Source organism: Carcharhinus amblyrhynchos, chromosome 6 (assembly GCF_965287045.1).
Source record: "Carcharhinus amblyrhynchos chromosome 6, sCarAmb.v2.hapA, whole genome shotgun sequence".
NCBI lineage: Eukaryota > Metazoa > Chordata > Chondrichthyes > Carcharhiniformes > Carcharhinidae > Carcharhinus > Carcharhinus amblyrhynchos.
In genome coordinates, this window is record NC_137329.1 from 93,938,436 (window position 1) to 93,959,327 (window position 20,892).

Sequence of the window (20,892 nt, forward strand, 5' to 3'; positions counted from 1 at the left end):
AGGTGTCCACCAACAAAGCAAATATATTTGAAAAATATTTTTTCATGGAGGCAATCTCTCTTGAAGGATGCCCCTACAAGATATAAATACCTTCATTTAGTTAATATTTATCATAAAGTTATTTTTTGAACTAGTTACGCAGATTTCACTTTTTTTTTCATGTGATCAACCGTGGCACTATTCAACCTCTGAGCCCTTTGATTAAAGACTGAGAGGACTTATTGCTAGAATGTTCCTCACCATCTGTTGGAGAGTAACTGGGTCTAGGATAGATGCTGATAACAGCTGCACTGTTTCACCCACATGGATGGATTTCAGGAGAGCATTGGAGGATTTAAAAATTAATTTGCTGTTATCCTTTTCAATATTGAATTTATTTTAATTCCCCTAGCATTCATTATAACGACGCTTTCTGTGAATATCAGCAAAGTCCCCTTTCATTTTGAATTATTTGATATTTCTCTCGCTGATAAATACACATTGCCACTTTGCAGAGATGTGCTTGGCTGCAGGGCATGAACCTGTGCCTAATTTAGAAACAAATAAAACTTCATTTTCCTTCTCTGCCACTTCATTTTAAGCATTGTGCACAATCTGTAACCAAATCAGTTTAGAGTTTGGGTGAGTAGACTGGATATTACAGTGAATTCGAACGCTCTCCTTTTGTCTCAGTCCAGAATCTGAGCTTTGATCCAGTTCCCATCAATGATTTGAAAGGCACCTCTCTCTGTCTTTGCAGGACGTCAGATGGGTCAATCTGAGACTCTGATGCTATGCTTTGAGAGTCACTTGGTAAAATTTTCCCAACAGATTTTTAATTTTTTTTATTCACTTGTAGGACACGGGTGTCGCTGGCTGGCTGGCCGGCCAACATTTATTGCCCATCCCTAGTTGCCCTTGGAGAGCAGTCGAGAGTCAAGCACATTGCTGTGGCTCTGGAGTCACATGTAGGCCAGACGAGGTCAGGGTGGCAGATTTCCTTTCCTAAAGGACGTTGGAGACCAGATGTGTTTTTCTGACAATCAACAATGGTTTTAGATTCTTAATTCCAGATTTTTTTTATTGAATTTGAATTCTACCATCTGCCTTGGTGGGATTTGAACCCAGGTCCCAAGTTTCTGGATTAATAGTCTAGTGATAATACCACTAGGCCATCGCCTCCCCTAAAGTTGAGTGGGTTTAAGCCTCACTTCTGGACATCATGACATAATCTCTCTGACATAATCATGCTAAATTCTCTCAGTGTACCCTAACAGGCACCAGAGTGTGGCGACTAGGGAATTTTCACAGTAATTTCGTTGTAGTATTAATATAAGCCTGCATGTGACACTAATAAATTGGCTTAAACTTAAACTTGCCAAAGGTACTGCTTTTGGATCAGACATTAAACAAAGGCAATGCCTGCTTCCTCTGATGGATGCAAAAATTGCTAAACACAATTCAAAAAGTAGGAAGGATTTTTTCTATCTTCACCACTCCCTCAACAAACATCATTAAAAATATTAACTTGCCATTCACTTCATGAGTCATAGATTCACTGGTGCAAATTGCCTGCACTTATTTACATAAGAGCAGTTCAACACTTCAAAGAAGTAATTCATTGATTGTGAAGCACTTTGGGATGTCCTGGGGACGCAATACGGTACAAGTTCTTTCTTCTTTCTCCTTACAGAGTGGAAACCAAATGTTAAAACTTTTTGTCTGTTTTAAATTTTCTCTCAGGTGGAGTAATGCTTAGGACTCTTACAAGCAACCTGAGCGTACTGCCTGCAACAGTCAGGGAGAGGGCCCAACAGGGCACCTCACTCTCTCTCTCTCATTCTATCCTCGGCTATTCACCAGATGAAAGCCTTGGTCAAAGCTGAAACCCAGGTGAAAAACCGAATATTAATATATGCGCAGGCATGCTAGCACAGTGGTTAGCGTTGCAGCCTCAGAGTACCGGAGACTCGGGTTCAATTTCAGCCTTGTGTAACTGTCTGGGTGGGGCTTGCACATTCTCCTCATGTCTGCATGGGTTTCCTCTGGTTTTTCCCACAGTCCAACATGGACAGGTTAAGTTGATTGGACATGCTCAATTGTCACTTGGTGCCTCAAAATTTGTAGCTTAGGGGAATTAGTGGGGTAAAACTATGTGGGTTATGGGGATAGACTCTGGGTAAGATGCTCTGTCTGAGAGTCGGTGCAGACTCAGTGAGCTAAATATCCTCCTTCTTTACTGTAGGGGTTCTATGGTGATTCTTCTGCTTCCTAACAATGGTCCTTCCTAGATGAGTGCTGAAGCAGTGCTTTTGCTATTTTTCCAGTGGTGACATGGCTCTCTTTTTGATGCTGAAGGAATAAGCTGGAAACTCGTTTTGCACAATTAATAACTGGAAAATTAAATAAGCTGATGAGAGCATTTGTACAGAGGATGGAGGCCAGATATCAAGCTTCCTACATCTTGTTGAGGAAAACCCTGATTCAGCATTCAAAAAGTAAATTCCACTTCACTTATCTCACTCTCGCCTCAAAAAATAAAGAAAAATAATATCTCACACACCTTAATTGCCGTCTTTTAAGGCCTGATTTGTTTGTTTTTGGTTCTACCCTTTTCTCCAGAAAACCTCTTATCTCAGCAGCTGACCTCTGGTATTTTAACCAAGATTGTAGCCATGCCTTTTGTTTACAAGCTTGACTAACTCCTACATACAGTATTTCCCTTTCATTGGTCCTAACACCTGGGATTTACCAGCAGATATATCAATCAAATTGGCTAACCCCTCTCCCAGCACAGTTGTCAGCCCTATATGAATAGAATTATCCTCACCACATTGGGTGTGTAGAATTCATTCCTTAGAATAGACGTAGACGTGACTTTTAAAAATGATTTTCTTTATTGAATAAAACTTAAAATGAATACTACAGAAGTGAAGAGAGAGAAAGAAGTCAGGGACTGGCTTCACAGCCAGGCCCTGTACAGACTTGAACCTCACACTAGACCGAACTAACTAAACAGGTAACTGTTACTGCAATATATGAATTCTCATTTGTGTTATTGAAATTGCTGATGCAAACTGTGTCCCTAACTTTCATAAACAATTGGCAGCTGTTTCTGCTAACCTTGTATTTTCAAAGAATGCAGTCAATTTCTAAGCTCATCCCAGAATTCCCAGCTGAATTTTAAAATGTGGCCGAGTTAGCTTTAAAGCTTAGCATAATTCATTACATCGGCAAAAATATGTTAAAATGAAGTCCTTTAACTGAAGCAAACCATACAAATGATCCCACAGGGTGCGAATATTTCATCTGAGATGAAATACTTAATTGCCTACTGCCCTCGGTCATTGTGCAGAATTCATCAATGCCTGGATCATTAAGGTCTCAAGCCCTCTTCCATCCCAGTGTGATAGTGGGTGGCTTTTAAGAATGATGCCAATTAATTTTGTTCATGTTTTTAAACAGAACACTTAAATTTAACTGAAACCCAAATATATTCAGTGAATGAATGATGAAAAAGTCACTAAAGCATAAAGTTGCCTGTTCTGTAGTAGAGCAGTAAGGGGGATAATTTGCACACTGCTGTGGAGTCTAACTGGTGTCTGTATTAATGTAAAGAAGAAAGTATTTAATTGAGAAGGTTGAATCCAAACACTGGTAACACAGATGAAGTACCACTGGACTGAATGATTAAAACACACCATGCGCTGGCGAACTGCCACCTTTCCTTGAAACAAATAAAAACTATTTGTAAAAGAATAAAGCTACAAAAAAACGACTCGAGCCAAGTGCTCTCCAAATGTTACTAATATATGAATACATCTGAAGCATATTTAAATAAAGATTTAAATATTCAGCTGAATAATTACATGCTGCAATTCTACCCAAAAACACCAGCAGCAAAGAGTTTCCATTAGTCTGAGTGAGCTTCAATAAATATAACACAAATTAAATATACATTCCATGTAAGACTGAGCAGGCAATCTTTTTGTTCATATATCCAAGATGAATCTTTAAAACAAATTGCTTCTGGACTTCTGTCATCTGTCCCATTTGTCACTGCACTTGGACAACTGTAATACTTTTATGTATGGTTGCAACCTGATACCAATTGGTAACAGATGACCACAAGGAATAGAAGCAGGAGTAGGCCACCAGGTCCTGCAAGCCTGCTCTGCCATTCAATACGATCATGGCTGATGCCAGCTTCAATTCCTTTTCTGTACCATTTCTCCATAGCCCTGTATTCCTCAATCTATCAAATACATATCCAGCTCCATTTTAAATACTTCTAATGATTCAGCCTCCACCACCCTTTGGAGCAGAGAATTTGAGGGATTCACCATCTTTTATGAGAAGAAATTTCTATGCACTTCCGTTTTAAATGACGGGCCTTTTATCTTGTAACAATGTCCCCTTGTTTGAGATTTTCCCAGTAGTGAAAACATCTCACCATCTATCCTGTCAAGCTCCCTAAGGATCTTACATGTTTGAATAAAGTCATCCCTCAATCTTCTAGTCTCCAAGGAAACAGACCCAGACTACTTACTCTCTCTTGATAGGACAACCCTCTCATCCCAGGAATTAACTTGGTGAATTACCTTCAAACTGTTTCCAATGTTTTGATTTTTAAAAATTTAATTGACCAAAACTGTATGCAGTATTCCAGGTGAGGCCTCATCTATACCTCATATATATAATTGTATAATTGTAATAAATTATATAATTGTAATAAAACCTCCCTATTTTTAAACTTCAACCCCTTTGCAATAAAGGCTAAAATGCCGTTTGTCTCCTTAAGTACTTGGATCTGCTTACTAGCTTTTTGCACTAGAACACTCAGATCCCTCTGTACTTCACTCACCTGCAGTCTCTCTCCATTTAGTTAATAATCTGTCTTTTAATTTCTCCTACCAAGGAGCATGACCTCACACTTCCTCACATTAAGTCCATTTGCCAGGTTTCATCCTGTCATCCAATCTATTTATATTCAGCTGCAGAATCACAAGATCCTCATCACAACCTGCCCTTCCACCTATCTTAATATCATCGGCAAATTTGGAAACCTTACACTCTGTTCCTTCCTCATTATTATAAGTGGTGAACTATTGTGGACCAAGAACTGATCCCTGCAATATTCCACTAGTTACATCTTTCCACTCTGATAAGGATGCATTTATTCCAGCTCTCTATTTTCTATGAGACAACCAGTTTTCAATCTGTGCTAACGGACTTTCTCCAATTCAATGGGCTTTTACTTTATACACCAACTTCCTATGTGGTACCTTATCAAGTGCCTTTTAGAACTCCAAATACACTAAATCTGCAGGTTCCCCTCTATCTACTCTCCCTGTTACATCTTAAAAAAAAATCCTGACCCACCCACCCGCCCCCCCCCCCCCCCCCCCCCCCCATAGCCCCACCTCTTCCCAGCAAGGTCTTGTGTAGTTGGCCTTATGTACATACATGACAGAGATCAATGCAATGTAAAATATCTGTTAGGAAACCAAAGGTAGTTTTAAGGGATTTATAACAGTAGAAATAAACTATAGTTTTAGGTCAGGTTAACTCAATGTTTCTTTACCTGGAGGAGAGCTATAGTTAGATTTCATGCTGGACCAAAAAAATGTTTGTCTGTGTGGGGGTTAGTTTCAATTCCAGCGGAGATTCTGTTGTGACAGAGAGAGCTACAGTGTGAAAAATAATATCATTGTTTAGCAACTAGGTGCCCAGTAAGTAAAGCAAAGAGCTTTCTTTGTTCTATAATCTTTAGCTAAAGCTAGCACCAATTGGAAACTAGGAAGGTGCTAGAGTTAGCTGTCAACTCTGTTTGAAGCTGGAAAAGCTGTACAATGGAGTAATAGGCAAGAAAGCCAGCTCCAGAGGGGCGAGTGGACAATGCAGAGACCCAGGGATTTGTGACAGAAAGAGGATTTCAGAAAACTGAAGTTAAGTCAATAGATGCAGAAGAATTCAAGGAAGAGGGAACCAAGCTCTCTGAGTTAAAGAGACAATTGCATTTAACTAGATAAGAAGTCGGGAGCAGATCTACAGAGATAATTGAAACATTTGAAGCAATTTTAATAAGAATCTGGGACTTGAAAGTTAATGTAATTGTGCTCCTTCAAAACAATGCCAGTTAAGACAGAGACAACCATAAAGGGGTTGATCTGAAATCCCGACATTGCTGAAGTGAAGTGGAAGCTCTGGTTAAAAGTGTCTTTTGGAAAACTCAAACTGGATTTTGGAATGCAGATTGCTAAGTTAATATAATGTAAAGCATATTTTGGGAGTAGAGTTTGGACACACTCATATGATAATCAGTTGAGGGGTTTCTGAGGAGGAATCTGCAAACACAACTTTGTGTACAAATAAGACCATTGTAGCTTCAAATGGACTTTGTCATCCACGTTAATCCTAAAATCTGTGTATATTGGTTAAACTCAGGCTTTATAATGCAGTACTCTTTTACTGCTGCATAATTCATGGTTAATAATTTTTTGATATAATTGTTAAAACTAATTAGTGATCCTGTGAATCTGTTCCTCCATGTTTGATAAAATAAAGTAAAAGTTACAATCTTTCGAGTCAGGGTTCCATTCTGGGACTTTCCTGTCCAGTGATAACATCAACTGGGACCATTACAATCATTGCAGTGGTTTATAGCTCCACTTAGTAATTACCCACTGGGTCACTCTGTAGATAAGCATATGATGTTCTTGTAATCCCTGTTCCTTGGACCAGGTAAGCATTAGACTCCAGCCAGCATGTATGTCTACTTAGACGATCTAGATACCTTCTTAACTAGACAGAGTTAAGCACCTTCAACTAGCATTTATATTCACCCGCACATGTCAGCCAACTTTGACTTCCCCTCCATTTCTGTATCTGACCCTTCACCATCCTTCTCTTATGCCACAGCGTTAATTATCCTGATCATTTGACTCCAGACATCCAATAATCTCTGCCAGTGCTAGTTTAATCCTTTCTGCTTCTTATGTCCAGTTACTTTTGTCCAAACCAAGTAGATTGTCCCTTCTCTCTATGCTTTTTAATCTGATTTCACATTTGCTTTCTATTAGCTTACCTTATCAACCTTTTGCAGACAGTAGTACATCAATGTGGCTTATACATTTTGGTTACTTACCAGTTACAAGTTCTGGTCTGTTTGAACAGAGCGGTCTACTCAAACGTACAGGTTATGTTCAACCCTATGTTGCTAACAAGATATACCTTTAGCGACTGAATGAAAAGACCATTTGCACTTGGACCAATCAATAATAGCCTTGCAAAGCAGTCATCCATGCTCCATGCTGACTCCACTCTACATATGTCAATTTTATCCCATCAAGAAGCCTTGGTGTTTAACTCTGGAGCCCCTTCTCTAATCTCCCCTCTTCTTCATTTAGCTATATACCTAATAATTGCTACATAGCTAAGTCAATGTAACTTGAGTTGTATCCATTTACTTGTGTGTTTTGACTACTGCTCCAGTCCATCAGTTCTATGTCCATTTCTTTCTCCCTCATTTATTACTTCTTTTCGCTTTATCTGCCTCACCTTCTTTCTCCTGTTGTCATACTTGCTTTCCTTACTCTTCTCTCAGGATCTCTGCCCTCTCATGCCCTTACCCCCACCATTTAGTACTGCTCAACCTGCCTACTCCTGCCATTCTCCCAAGCTTGACTCTTCCTCAGGTGATGTGCCAGAGGAAGAAGTATTTTTGATAATTGACTGGGTGTGGCTGCTAAAACTCAGCTCAGGTTAGAAGAAAGACATAGGTTTTCTACTAATGGGTTCTGTTCAAGTAGACAGCCATGAAGGGAGTGGATCAGGGATTCAGGCACACTGCTTCTGACAGGAATTTAACAGCATGGCTTTGGATTAATAGGAATTTAACAGCATGGTTTTGGATTAACTAATGAGGCAGATCATTGACACCCCCAGTGTACACAATGTACATCGCAGGCTCACTGACTGATGTACAAACAAGATAAAGGAAATTATGGGGGAGTGATTCAACTGATAGATGTCCATTCAGTGCCTCATAAATAAGCATTAGGCAATCAAATTTCAAATTGCAACACTGCAGCAGATTAGCTCAGATGGCTTTAAGTTTTCCAGGTCACTCATCTGAAAAGTATATTAAGCTCCTTAATTGTGCAAATGGGAAACTTAGTCGGGTTATAGGACCTCTGATGTGAAATTCAAAACTGGTCAGAGTTGTGCCATTTATGCATTTCCTTTCCTTGTTTGTTTTTGGGATGAGGATATCATTGCAAGTCCAGCTTTAATGCCTGGCCTGAATTGCCCTTGAGAAGGTGATAGTGAGTTGCATTCTCAAAATGCTGCAGTCCAGAAAGGAGTCTAGTATTTTGACCTAATCATGATGAAAGAATGGTGTTATAGATCCAAATCAAAATGATTCATGACTCCGAGAGAAATCTCCATATGGTAGTGTTTCTATGGATTGCTGATCTTGTCTTTCTAGGTGGTAGAGGTTGCAGGTATAGAAGGTGCTGTAGAAGAAGCCTAGATGAGTTTATAGAATCATAGAATCCTACAATGCAGAAGGAGGCTATTCGGCCTATGGAGTCTGCATTAAGGACAATCCCACTCAGGCCCTATCCTCGTAACCCCATGCACTTACCCTAGCGAGTTCATCATGGAGAGCGGTGGCCTTGCGCATATTGAATAGTGGCAGTTTGGATCCATACAGCTTGCTGTGAGCAGCCTGGTATTGTGGGCAGCTATTTTAACTAACAGCAGCTCCTAAAACCTTCCTTTTTGTGCTCACAGCTGCTCTGCTACTAAATCAGGGAAGAACCTGATATAAGAAATACACGTGACATGATGGCTCTCCCATTTTAATTAAACAATGGAAGTTTCTGGGACAACGAAATGTTGATTTTCTGCTGAAGGACAAGTCCCTGTGCAGAGCAGAGTTAGGCTGGATAGAGGCAGCTGGAAGAGGGAGACGACTGTCTCACCTATACATTGAACCTGGAAGCTAACATGAGAAAAACTTGCTGGTATCAGATGGATTGTCAAAGCTCAGTTCTGTTCACATTTTTCTTAATTAAGTAGTGATGCCTCACAATCCATGTTGACAGCACTTTAGTTTATGTATTGCTGGCAGCACAGGAGAGTATCCAGCATTCTGGCAAATGTTCATGCATTTTACATATGCACAGGACACTCATTTTTACCAAGGCTTTTATTGCTGCCTTGGCAGCGTGCTTCCTTCAAGCCCAGCACATCTGGCAGGCAGGAAGCATCGAGGATGCTGCCAATACGAGGTATCAGCATGTGTTTGTTCGTAGTCAGAGATAAAATGACTATAGCACAGGCATTTGTATGGAAAGCATCTCCCTTCTTTTCAACATATGGGTTATTTCCCACATTCTAGCCCCAGGGAGTAAGTATGCAGCCCAGAGTACGTTCACTTAACTCACAAACTCTGTCTTCTTAAGAGCAGCCCCTCCAATCTTGTGCCTAGCGATAGTAAAGGGAAGTTGATGGCCTTCTCCTTGTGCACATGGCTAACATCATCATTTATTTCTTACGCTAGAATTCTTTCTCACTCATTTATTTCACTCTCTCAAATATGCATAGAAAGCAGTACAGCATCTTCCCATGTAAACCCACTTCCTTAATGACTTAATGCCTGCGTTCAAAAACTTATCACTTTACTCCAGTTAATTTCTGGGGTGATGATATGTCAGGAGCCCCTCTCCAACCTCAACTTAACATGTTACCATACCCTGCACCATCCACCGAGATGGTGCCAAGCATCTGTCATGGACATGTCCACTCCGGGGAGGAAATCACTTAATAAGTTGCAGGCCCAAGCACTTGGTTAAGTAACAGACACGAGAAGGAGAAGCACATTCAGATGGAACCGGAGGAGCTGCAACTTGCAATGAATGGCTCTATGAGCTGCTGGCCCCGCAGTTTTGGACTTACTAGCTAAATATTACCATTGAAGAATAAACCACACAGAAAGCATCTACAAAAATTTCATGATGCGCATTTAGCAGTGCTGCACTGAGCCATAGTTAACCATGGAGAGCGTGGGAATTTTGTGCAGTGGTGCTCTCCTCATGGTTTCATAGTCAGGTTCCCAGTTCAGTCTGGACTTTGGAAATATTGTCCTTGAAACTGTAGCTGTTTTCTTCCTGGCATCATTTATATTGGGAAATCAGACATTGCCAGGTCTCGACAATTTCACAAATGAACAGTAGCAGGGAAGTAGTATGAATTGGTATGGACAATACAAGAGCTTGGAATCCATAGCTGTATCATCTAGCCTCTCCATTCAAATAACTAGAGATAACATCCTGGACTGAGCAGGCTCTGCACCATTACTAGTCTGTATCTGCAGAGCCACTTATTGTCTGGTTACCTTCTGCTTCTGTTTTAGGTGTGTCAACATCACAGATTAACGTGCATGTTCCACAAACATTTCTATAGGTTTGTGGAACATGTGAAACCAGTCACATCCTGCTGAAATGGTAGCCTGATAATGAAAACCTTTAAATAGAAATTATCTAAAGATGAGTTGTGAAGATTTCAAGTGATGGCTGTGTTTGTTTCCTTTGGCAGCTTGTTCCATAGGACCCTTGCAGTGCAGAAGAAGGCCATTCGGCCCATTGATTCTACACCAAATCTGCAAAAGAACATCTTACCTGGCTCCAGCCTGCCTCAGCCATTGCCTGCAACCCCACGCATTTACCATGGTTAATCCACTAAACCTGCACATTTTCACACCTTACAGCATAACCTAAAGGTTATATCTAGCATTCTGTAATACACACAAATTCCAAAATTTACTGCTGCCAATTGACCAGAAATCACTTAGGCATTTGACTTTAAATGCAATGCCACAAATAGAATATTGCTGCATTTTAGCAGAAACCCTACAGCATTCATTGAAGGATTATTCATAGAATCCTTACAGTGCAGAAGGAGTCTGTTCGGCCCTTCGGGTCTGCACCAACCACAATCCCACCCAGGCCCTATTACCATAACCCCATATATTTACCCTGTCAATCTCCCTGACACCAGGGCCAATTTAGCATAGCCAATCAACCTAACCCGCAAATCTTTGGACTGTGGGGGGAAACTGGAGCACCCAGGGGAAACCCATGCATCATGGGGAGAACTCCACACCGACAGACATCCGAGGCCAGAATTGAGCCCCGGTCCCTGGCGCTGTGAGGCCAACTGTGCATGAGGCCAACTGTGCCACTATTCCATTGTGACTTCCTTGAAAAGATTGTTGATACACTGTCTTGGGAAGAAATGGCCTTGGTGGTTTGTGTGGATGACTATCTTGTTTTGTCATTGTCAAAGGTCATCATTTCAACCTTCAAGAAAAGTGTGCCATATGCGGTTTGTTAGAATGAAAGACTGTGCCTAATGACTATAGTTGTGCAAAATATCTAAAGTCAGACCTCACTTTCTTCCCCCCTGTTGGAGTTGATAGTTGGAAAGGACACATAAATTACGAAGTAGGAAGGAACAAACACACTAAATAAACTGGCTCAATGTGATAATTGCCATGCAACTGTTCTTCATGTTCTAGATGTTAGACAGCTGAATGAGGCCAATATATGCATTGATCCTTCAGCAAGATGATTGTGCTTTTGATGTTTCATGCAGTGACCTAAAGAGGGAGCATTCTTTGATCTGTTATTACTAGTAGGGATTGACACTGCATATAAATAAGTTCCCTGCGACTTAATAGTCAGGAAACGGTGGGCTGTACACTCATACTTTCCTAAGCCACGCTGCTTGTAAGCACTTTCTGATCTTTGATGTGTCCTTTAACAACGTCTGCATTATGGATTTTGCAGAGCGAGCTGTATCTATATTCTGTTTCTGGCTAAGGTCACCTTCTGCCATTTGTTGCTGCTGTCTATATCCTGTCTGCTTTACAGAAAGGCCCTGTTGACCAACTGGTGAGTTAACTACAGCACTGTCTCTCATCAATCCACTTCACTGAATCCTTGACAATAGACTGCTCTGCTAATTACAGAATACTCCTCATTATGTCATTCTTCTGGTGCTGTCTGAGCTCTGCAGTTACTATGGACATAGATTGTCTTGGACCCAGCAGCCATCAATCAAATTTACTCAAGACTTCACACAATACTTCATTTGGCGTAAAATAATGGCGTCATGGCAATTAGTCGACATGAAACATTCAGATTCATTGTTCTATATTTTTATCATATATTTGCTGCACATTCAGACAGTGGTGCTCCTGTTCATTTAGGTAGGGGTTGGTATGGCCACAAGTATACCACCGACAGTATGCTGCATTTTGGAGGGGTCTAGCCAGTTAGTGTAGATGACTAAGGTTCTATTTTATTACTGGATTTTTTCCACAGGTAAATTGATGAAGTTGCTGACTCAGGCAAACAAGGTATTTGTCACCTAACATGATGTCGATATGTAATGCACACGGTTTGACAGTCTCCTGCTTAGACCATCTAATAGCATAAAAGGCTGTGGTTGCCTGTCCTGGAATCAGCTTCTACCCCTAGTAGCAAGAATTTGAAAAAATCCTGCCACTGACTCTCTGGGGAACCATAGCTCTTCACCTAAGTTTCTTTGGGCCTCTCAGTGACGCTTGCCTAACCCTGCCAACATATATGACGTGGATATGTCGGCGTTGGACTGGGGTAAACACAGTAAAAAGTCTGACAACACCAGGTTTAAGTCCAACCGATTTATTTGATAGTACACTCACTAGCTTTCGGGGTTAGTCTCTTCGTCAGGTGAATGGAGAGTTCTGGCCTGTCTGAGGCCAGAACTCTCCATTCACCTGATGAAGGGACTAACCCCGAAAGCTAGTGAGTGTACTATCAAATAAATCGGTTGGACTTAAACCTGGTGTTGTCAGACTTTTTACAACATATATGACAACATGAGCATGCTCATGGTGACGCAGTGGTTAGCACTGCTGCCTCACAGCGCTAAGGACATGGGTTTGATTCCCGGCTTGGGTGACTGTCTGTGCGGAGTCTGTGTGCTCTCCCCATGTCTGTGTGGGTTTCCTGCGGGTGCTCTGGTTTCCTCCCATAATCCGAAAGACGTGCCAATTATGTGCATTGGCAATATTAAATTCTCCATCAGCGTACGCAAATAGGTGCCTGCTTGTGGCGACTAGGGGATTTTCACAGGAACTTGATTGCAGTGTTGATGCAAGCCAGCTTGTGACTCACAAATAAACTTTGAACTTTAAACTTTTCTTGCTTGATTGTCAAAGATGCAAACATACAACTAGAGAGGGATGCCTAGGGAGACCCACATTTATTATACACTTTTCTAGGGAAGTTGTTGCAGGTAACAGATAGAGTGCAGCATGACGAAACTCTCGGAGGCTTGGTTTGAATGAAACTGCTAAATATCAAAGAGCAATGATACAGTTCTAAGCTAATGCAGAAGCTGCTTGCAACAGGATTGAAAACAATGCTTTAGGGAACCAAATCCCAATATAATAATCTTTCAGGTGCTGCTCAGATTTTCAACAAGCATTTACAGAGCTTAACATGACCCCAGATAATAATTGTGTGGAGTATTGGATTCCCCGGGATATAAAGGATGTTAAGGCTTTAGAGAGATTTCAACATAGATTCAAAAGTGTACTATTTGGAATATGACAAAATGTGCTTAGGGTATAAAATAGGTCACCACTTAGATTGGATAAGTGTTGAAAGAAAAAGGGTTGAAGGGTTTCGGAAACTGGGTGGGGTAAAACATTCAGAATTATTTGTTCATATGAATGATAAATATTGACATAGACTGGGTGGCCTCAATAGCCTGTTCTTGTGATTTAACCTCTATATATTTAGTTCTGGTTTGGGTTGTTACAATGTGGTTAGTGACCATAACCTTTTGTTTAAAGGAGATAAAGTTTGAAATTCCAGTTACCCATGAGAAGAATAAAGCTACAAGATTCCACAGTTTTAAAACAAACAAAATAAACTTCATCGTACAAAGTCAGGAATAACACTTCACAATATTTATATTATACTCTAACATTTGGAGTTAACATGAGGTAAATATGGATTTTTCAGGCAAACTGTTTGAACACAACAGACTGCACAGCAAATGACAAATACAATCGAGACAGACGCCATGGATTTCTTAGCAACCCACTCGGACATCAGTGACTATTGTGAATCAAAAATCTAATTAAAACTGTGACTCCCTTATGAGGGATTTCAACTTTTCATTTTCAAAGATTTTGCCCCTGAATTTCCTCAGGAACCATTCTGACTCAGACTGTATCAATGACTGCTCAGCTCCTAATGCTTTTATCTATTCTCCTAAGACTGTTTCCATTGGATTCATAAAGCTGCACTCGCATCTCTAATTACTGTCACTTATTAAAAAATTCATTTAAGAGATAGGGGCATCACTGGCTAGGAGGGAATTCATTGCCATCCCTAGTTGCCCTTGAGAAGGTGGTGGTGAGCTGCCATCTTGAACTGTTCTGGTCCCTGAGGTGTAGGTACAACCACAGCACTGTTAGAGAGTTCCAGGATTTTGACCCAGCGACAGCGAGAGAAATGGGGTTTCTTTCCAAGTCAGGAAGGTATGTGACTAGGAGGGAAACTTCCAGGTGGTGCTGTTCCCATGTGTCTACTGCCCTTGTCCTTCTAGATGGTAGTGGTCATAAGTTTAGAAAGTTCTGTCTAAGGAGCCCATGGTGAGCTCCTGCAGTATATTTTGTAGATGGTACACACCATGGAAAGGCCTGTTGACCATGGGTGGGATTTTTCAGTTTCAGGGTGCGCGAGGGGGGAAATTTTGCCCCACATCTCCAGCTCTCTAGCTAGGTAGGCCCACCTGCTGTTTTATGGTTCCATCTCTTGTGATCTGATAATGCGCAACCTTCTGAGCTGCCATTTTCTTCTGGTGTGCTGGCAATTTTCTAAAACCCACAATTTAGTCACCTTCACTATAGTTTCCCAGAACTAAACATTATCTCAAAAATACTACCAACCATGAATTAGATAATTATCACTCCTCCCCATCAAAAGGAAGTGTGATGCATTTACATTAGCTATTTAAAATATAAAAATTGACAGTTATGCATTTTAAAACTATGCTAAGCATACAATGTATAGAGTAATTATCCTTATCTAATGAAATTCACAATTCCATCAGCACCTCTGCTGAATTTAATATCATGTGTTTAAGGTGAAAAATATTATTTTTCATGATGTTTCCTGCCAGTTTTATTCATACAATAATTGTAGCTCAAAAGTTCATCTGCAGAAGATTTGTCATTGTTGTTCACAGATGGATTTTTGATTTGTCATTGTTGTACGCAGATGAAGGGGGGAAGGAGGGATCAGGATATTGAATTTGATGATCAGAAATAATCAAAATAAATGGCGTAGCAGGCCTGAAGGGCCAAATAACCTACTCCTGCTTCTGGTTTATATGAATTTTCAAGTTCAGTCTTCAAAACAATCTGTGCTGATTTCAGCCTTTGAACTGCATTGACTTCCATATTAAATAGCTTTTTCATTTATAAGGAATGTCTCAGTAAGTCCATGGTTAAATTGTCCTCTTTGTTAGGTGTCACAAATCCTTATTTTTAAGTACATTTCCCAGACTCAATCATTTTACATTCTCCATTTAAGATTGTACCATCAACTCATTACTTCTTTGATCAAAACCTTCCTTAGCTGCTACTGGAACATCATTCAAATGTCTTTTATGCTTAAGCAGAGAGGTTTGATAGTCTTGTTGGGTCTGATCTTTAAACAATTTGTAATCTTTCAATTTCTCTTGATCCCATTCAGTTTGAATTTTATTTAATTCTTTCTGAACAATGTCAACAGCCTCCTCATTTTGGATCTTGAATTTTCTTTTTAAGACATCCATGCAATTCAGAATTACTTTATTCCAACCATTCTGAGGTTGTAGCTGGTCTTTTAAACTCAGTTCCGTTGTGCTTTTTTTTCTAGTTGTATTCTGTATCTCAACACTGACTGATGTGATAATTCTTGTGTTGTCTCAGCGCTGACAGGGCCATTTAATTCAAGGTTAACTGTCAGTAACCCTTTAGGATTATTCTGAGATTTCAGTCCTTTGTGACAAATTTAAATCTGGAAACTCTACAAGCAGTGCACTGCCTCTATTACTAGAATTGTTCCGCCAATATCTTTTCTTGCAACACTCTGGGTGGGATTTCCTGGCCATGCTCGCCCAAAGATTGGAAAATCCTGAGGTCAATGGACCTCTGCATAGTCCCATCTGCTATGATTCCCGTGGCAGGTGGGAAGGGAAAATTCCACCCATTTCTTAACTGGATCACTAATCACAGGAACCATTGCTGAATTGTGATGTACTGGCCTCAATTGTTGGAAAAAAGACATTGTTTCCCAATATAAAATCTATATTTCAATTTGTAATTTCAGAACAATTCCAACCACACACAGCATTTTATTGGAACACAATTTGTATTTATTTTATGCAGTGGGGAAGGCACACGCTTCCCCTTAGTACTCCACTATTATTTTCTGAAGAAAGGTCTAAATCCTTTACTAACAATAGCAGAACCAGTGTATCTCAGAATAACAATCTTTCAGGACTCTTTCTTGATAAAACATGGAGTAACTTCCCCTTCTAATATAAACCCATGTGTTTTCTATGCCGCAATAGCCTAGCACAGAACCAGTGCCCTTATATTATCTTCTCAGTTCACCAGGACTACGCTCAGCCCTAATTGCCTGGAGCCAAGTAAGAGCTGCCAGGACTTCTTGCTGAGCTGCAAACCACATGAGGCCCAAATGCAATCAACAACTCTCCCAGTAAACATGCAAATAAGTTCAAGCCAGAGGACCAAGATCAAGCCATCTCCATGAGGATATGTATAGCTTTCCGGTGTATACTGAATGCTTCTAAACTACCATAACTCCAAAATACAAAACATTTCTTTGGCCTGCACTTCTATGCCTGCAGTGTAGACATCATGGCTGGAATTCTTCAATGTCATTCGTCTGACCACCACTGCCAGTGAGAATGGAGAATTCAGTGCTGAGCTAAATCTCCATTCGTTGCAGCAGGACTGGAGAATCCCAGCCGTGCAATCGGAGATTTCCAGCCCATGTCTTCATTTCTCCAATTAAATAAGCTCATCTCCAGCTTATGGCTCCATTTCTTCTGCTCTGACTCAATTAAACAAAAATGGATAACAGGAGTTGCGACGTCTTGTTGAAGTTGGACCAAACATTAGTAAGGTCACATTTGGAATACTGTGTGTAATTCTGGTCATCCTATTACAGAAAGATTATTATTAAACCAGAAAGAGTGCAGAAAAGATTTACTAGAATGCTACCATAATGGATTGAGTTGTAAAGAGAGACAAAATAGACTGGGACTTTTTTCTCTGGAGCAAAGGAGGCTGAAGGGTGACCTTATAGAGGACTATAAAATAATGAGGGGCATAGACAAGGTAGATAGTCAACATCTTTTCCCAAAGGTAGGGGAGTCTAAAACTTGAGGGCATAGATTTAAGGTGAGAGGGGAGAGATACAAAAGTGTCCAGAGGGGCAATTTTTTCACATAGAGGATGGTGAGTGTCTGGAACAAGCTGCCAGAAGTAATAGTAGAGGCAGGTACAATTTTATCTCTTAAAAAACATTTAGATAGTTACATGGGTACAATGGGGAAAGGAGGGATATGGACCAAATGCAGGCAGTTAGGGTTAGCTTAAGGGTTTAAAAAAAAAGGGTGGCATGGACAAGTTGGGCTGAAGAGCCTGTTTCCATGCTGTAAACCTCTATGACTCTATGACTCTTACCTTTTACACTGCCGTTTTTTTAGGAGTTCTGGAATTCTCTAAATTTTAGCATTTTAGTTACCTTAGTTTGACAATAGCAATTTTTGCAGAACTAAACATTATCTTTAAAATATTAACATGAAGCATGAGGAATGGCAGGGTGGCACAGCAGTCTGGGCTTGGGTGACTGTGTGGAGCTTGTATGTTTTCCCCGTGTCTACATGGGTTTCCTCCAGGTGCTCCAGTTTCCTCCCACACTCCAAAGATGTGCAGGCTAGGTAGTTTGGCCAAGCTAAATTTTCTCTGAGTGATCCCAAATGTATAGATTAGGGTGATCTGTGGGGTAAATACATGGGGCTACAGGAATAGGACCTGGATGGGGTCCTCTGTCGGAAAGTCCGTAAAACCATTCGGTCCATCGAGTCTGAAGTGACAACAATCCCAGCCAGGCCCTATTCCTGTAACTCTTCATATTTACCCCACTAATCCCGCTAATCTATGCATCCCAGGACATGAAGAGGCAATTTATCATGGCTAATGTACTTAACGTGCACACCTTTGGATTGTGGGAGGAAACTAGAGCGCCCAGAGGAAACCCATGCAGACATGGGGAGAATGTACAGACTCTACACAGACACTGACCCAAGCCGGGAATCAAGCCTGGTCCCTGGCGCTGGGTTTAGGCTGAATTTGTACAATTTTGTGTGTCAGTCCGCATATGCTCTCAGTACTTAGGTACATGTTGGATTGCATCAGGTGCTCAGCTGACTCAGGCGTCAGTAAGCCTTGCACATGCAGCTGGCACCTGATTCATAGATTCAGCACAGGCGCTGAACATTTTAAAATCTGTCTCTTTATTTTAAAGAGAATGGAGTTACTGTTCTGAATTTTAGTCAAGTAATTACAGTGAAAGTCAAAAAGCCGGAATTTTAGTCAGTGAGCCAATATAAACATAGACACAGTTAGATGTCTCACCGTAGGCTTTTGTCAGCTGTAGCTTGTTGAATTTGAAACAGCAATTGACTCTGAGATATAGGGAGGTGGGTGGGTTGGGCTGTGGAAAGGGTGGTGGAACACAGTGAGTTTTAATTTCTCTTGTCCAATGGAAAACATTGGATGACATTCGTTGTTTATTATATCCCTATTTAATTTTTACTTTTCATTAACATTTAATAGGAAGTAAAATTGGACAGTTGTTTTAAAAAAAGGTGGTCAATTTAAACCTGTCTGTTGCTTGCCAGGTGAGTTAAAATTACTCCCCGGGAAATCACTTTCAAATTTACTGTTTGAGTTTTGATCTAATCCCTTTTTATTTTCAGCTTCCTGTATTGCTACTGTTTCCCAACTGTATGTTGTAATTATAAACTGATCTTTCCATGTGCAGTCGCCTCATGTGAATCAGTGAGGGAGGTGGCAAAGAGGCTACAACTTACCCACTGCATGGTGCCTGTTACTAACAGCATGTATCTCACCTTAATTTTGCAGTAATGAAACCATCTCTCCTGGAGGCAAATCCATTAACTCGGAGGCAGATGGTCCAACGAAAATCCCAGGAGAGTGTGAAATCAGCGTTTCTGATGGATCTGGCATGGACCAAGTGAAATGTTTGCTAGCGGACACCAAGGACGGAAAGCCATGCCGTGTGGTTCCTGCCTCCACAATGGTGCAGAAAGCCAGCCTGCACCACACTGCCTCACCAATGAGAATGCAACGGAGCAAAGGGACAGCGACATGCTCACACTTACCCGCATCCGATTACGAGCTGTCAATGGATCTCAAAAACAAGCAGGTATTGCAAACATCTGGCACGGTACATCTGTAATACAAAAACACAAAGGTGCTTGGTGCCAGGAACAAGAAGGTTTAAGCTTAGTACAAGATTTAAAAAGTTACTAGTAACCATTAGGATTTTTCCCATAACAACATTATTCAAAAACTAAAAGGAAAACAAGAGGCATCTTTTTATTATAGTGTCTAGCAAAGTTTTCATCTCCTGTTATTGATAAACACTGGGACATATCAAAGAACCATGGAGTTCAGTAAAGACATCATTGTGCTAATTACACATTGTTATGAGAGCTGTACCTTTTCAGTGATGAAGCTAATGATGGGCTGGATTCACCGCCCCCACCCCGCCTTCACCGCTAGCGGGAACCCAGGTGTCCCGCTGAATAGAGTGTTGGGGCTAAAACAGGATCGCACCAAAGTGCTGCCAATTCACCCAGCCCTCTCTACTGACCCAACCAGAGCAGGCAGGAATCTGATGATTATGCAGAAAGCATTGATTTAAATGTCATTAGCAGGCTGGAAGTTCAATTCAATGCCATCCCACCATTCACCACCTCCCACCTCCCAGGCGGGCTTTGGTGCTGGACCTGCTGTGTTGGAACCCAAGGGAAGTCAAGGAGGTAAGTGCAGTGTCCATGTGTCCTTCTGATGCAAAGGGAGAGTCCCCAAAGGGTCCTGGGGGTCGGGAGGGCTCAGACTGTGGGCACCCTTTAAAAAGGCACCCATTCTCTGAACAGCTGGGCTGGCAGAGGTGCTTCACACTCTGCATAAATTTAGCTGGTTAAGGTGTATGAATCTGACCCCCAAGCTGCTGCTAACACCAATGGTAAACACTCTGTTTTTCCTGCTGGCATGTGCACATGCTGTCAAAATGGATGAATCATGCCTGGTGTCCTCTCAATTGATGTCCAAAGATGTGCGGATTAGGTTGATTGGCCATGCTAAATTGCCACTTAGCGTCAGGCAGATTAACAGGGTAAGTATGTGGTATTAAAAGATAGGGCCTGGGTGGGATTATTGTCAGCGCAGGCTCAATGGGCCGAATGGCCTCCTTCTACACTGTAAGGATTCTATGATTCTATGTCTTTAGTTCCTGTTTTCCTGCCAAATCAGAGGACATTATTTCATCTCTAATTCAATGAAGGACGTTTAGATGGAAATATTAACCCAGATCTTCCAGTCAGTCTTGATGCTTTGTGCATCGACACTGCCCATAAAGATTTCTGCACCCTTTTTGCAGTTTTTCAGTCAGGATGTCTGCTCCTGGCTGAAGCATGAAGGGGTCAGTGCAGACATACATCAAGAAATGGTTGAAC

General features: G+C 41.0%; 1 protein-coding gene across 3 annotated transcripts in view; it reads left to right on the forward strand.

Moving 5' to 3' along the window:
- The window catches only part of LOC145344127 (IQ motif and SEC7 domain-containing protein 3-like), a 436,903-nt gene that overhangs the window by 209,932 nt on the left and 206,079 nt on the right, over window positions 1–20,892 (forward strand). For all 3 annotated transcript variants that reach the window (XM_080190991.1, XM_080190994.1, XM_080190992.1), the window contains exon 3: window positions 19,274–19,577. In XM_080190991.1, coding sequence (XP_080047117.1) covers window positions 19,274–19,577 — 304 coding nt within the window. The remainder of the gene's footprint in view (window positions 1–19,273; window positions 19,578–20,892) is intronic.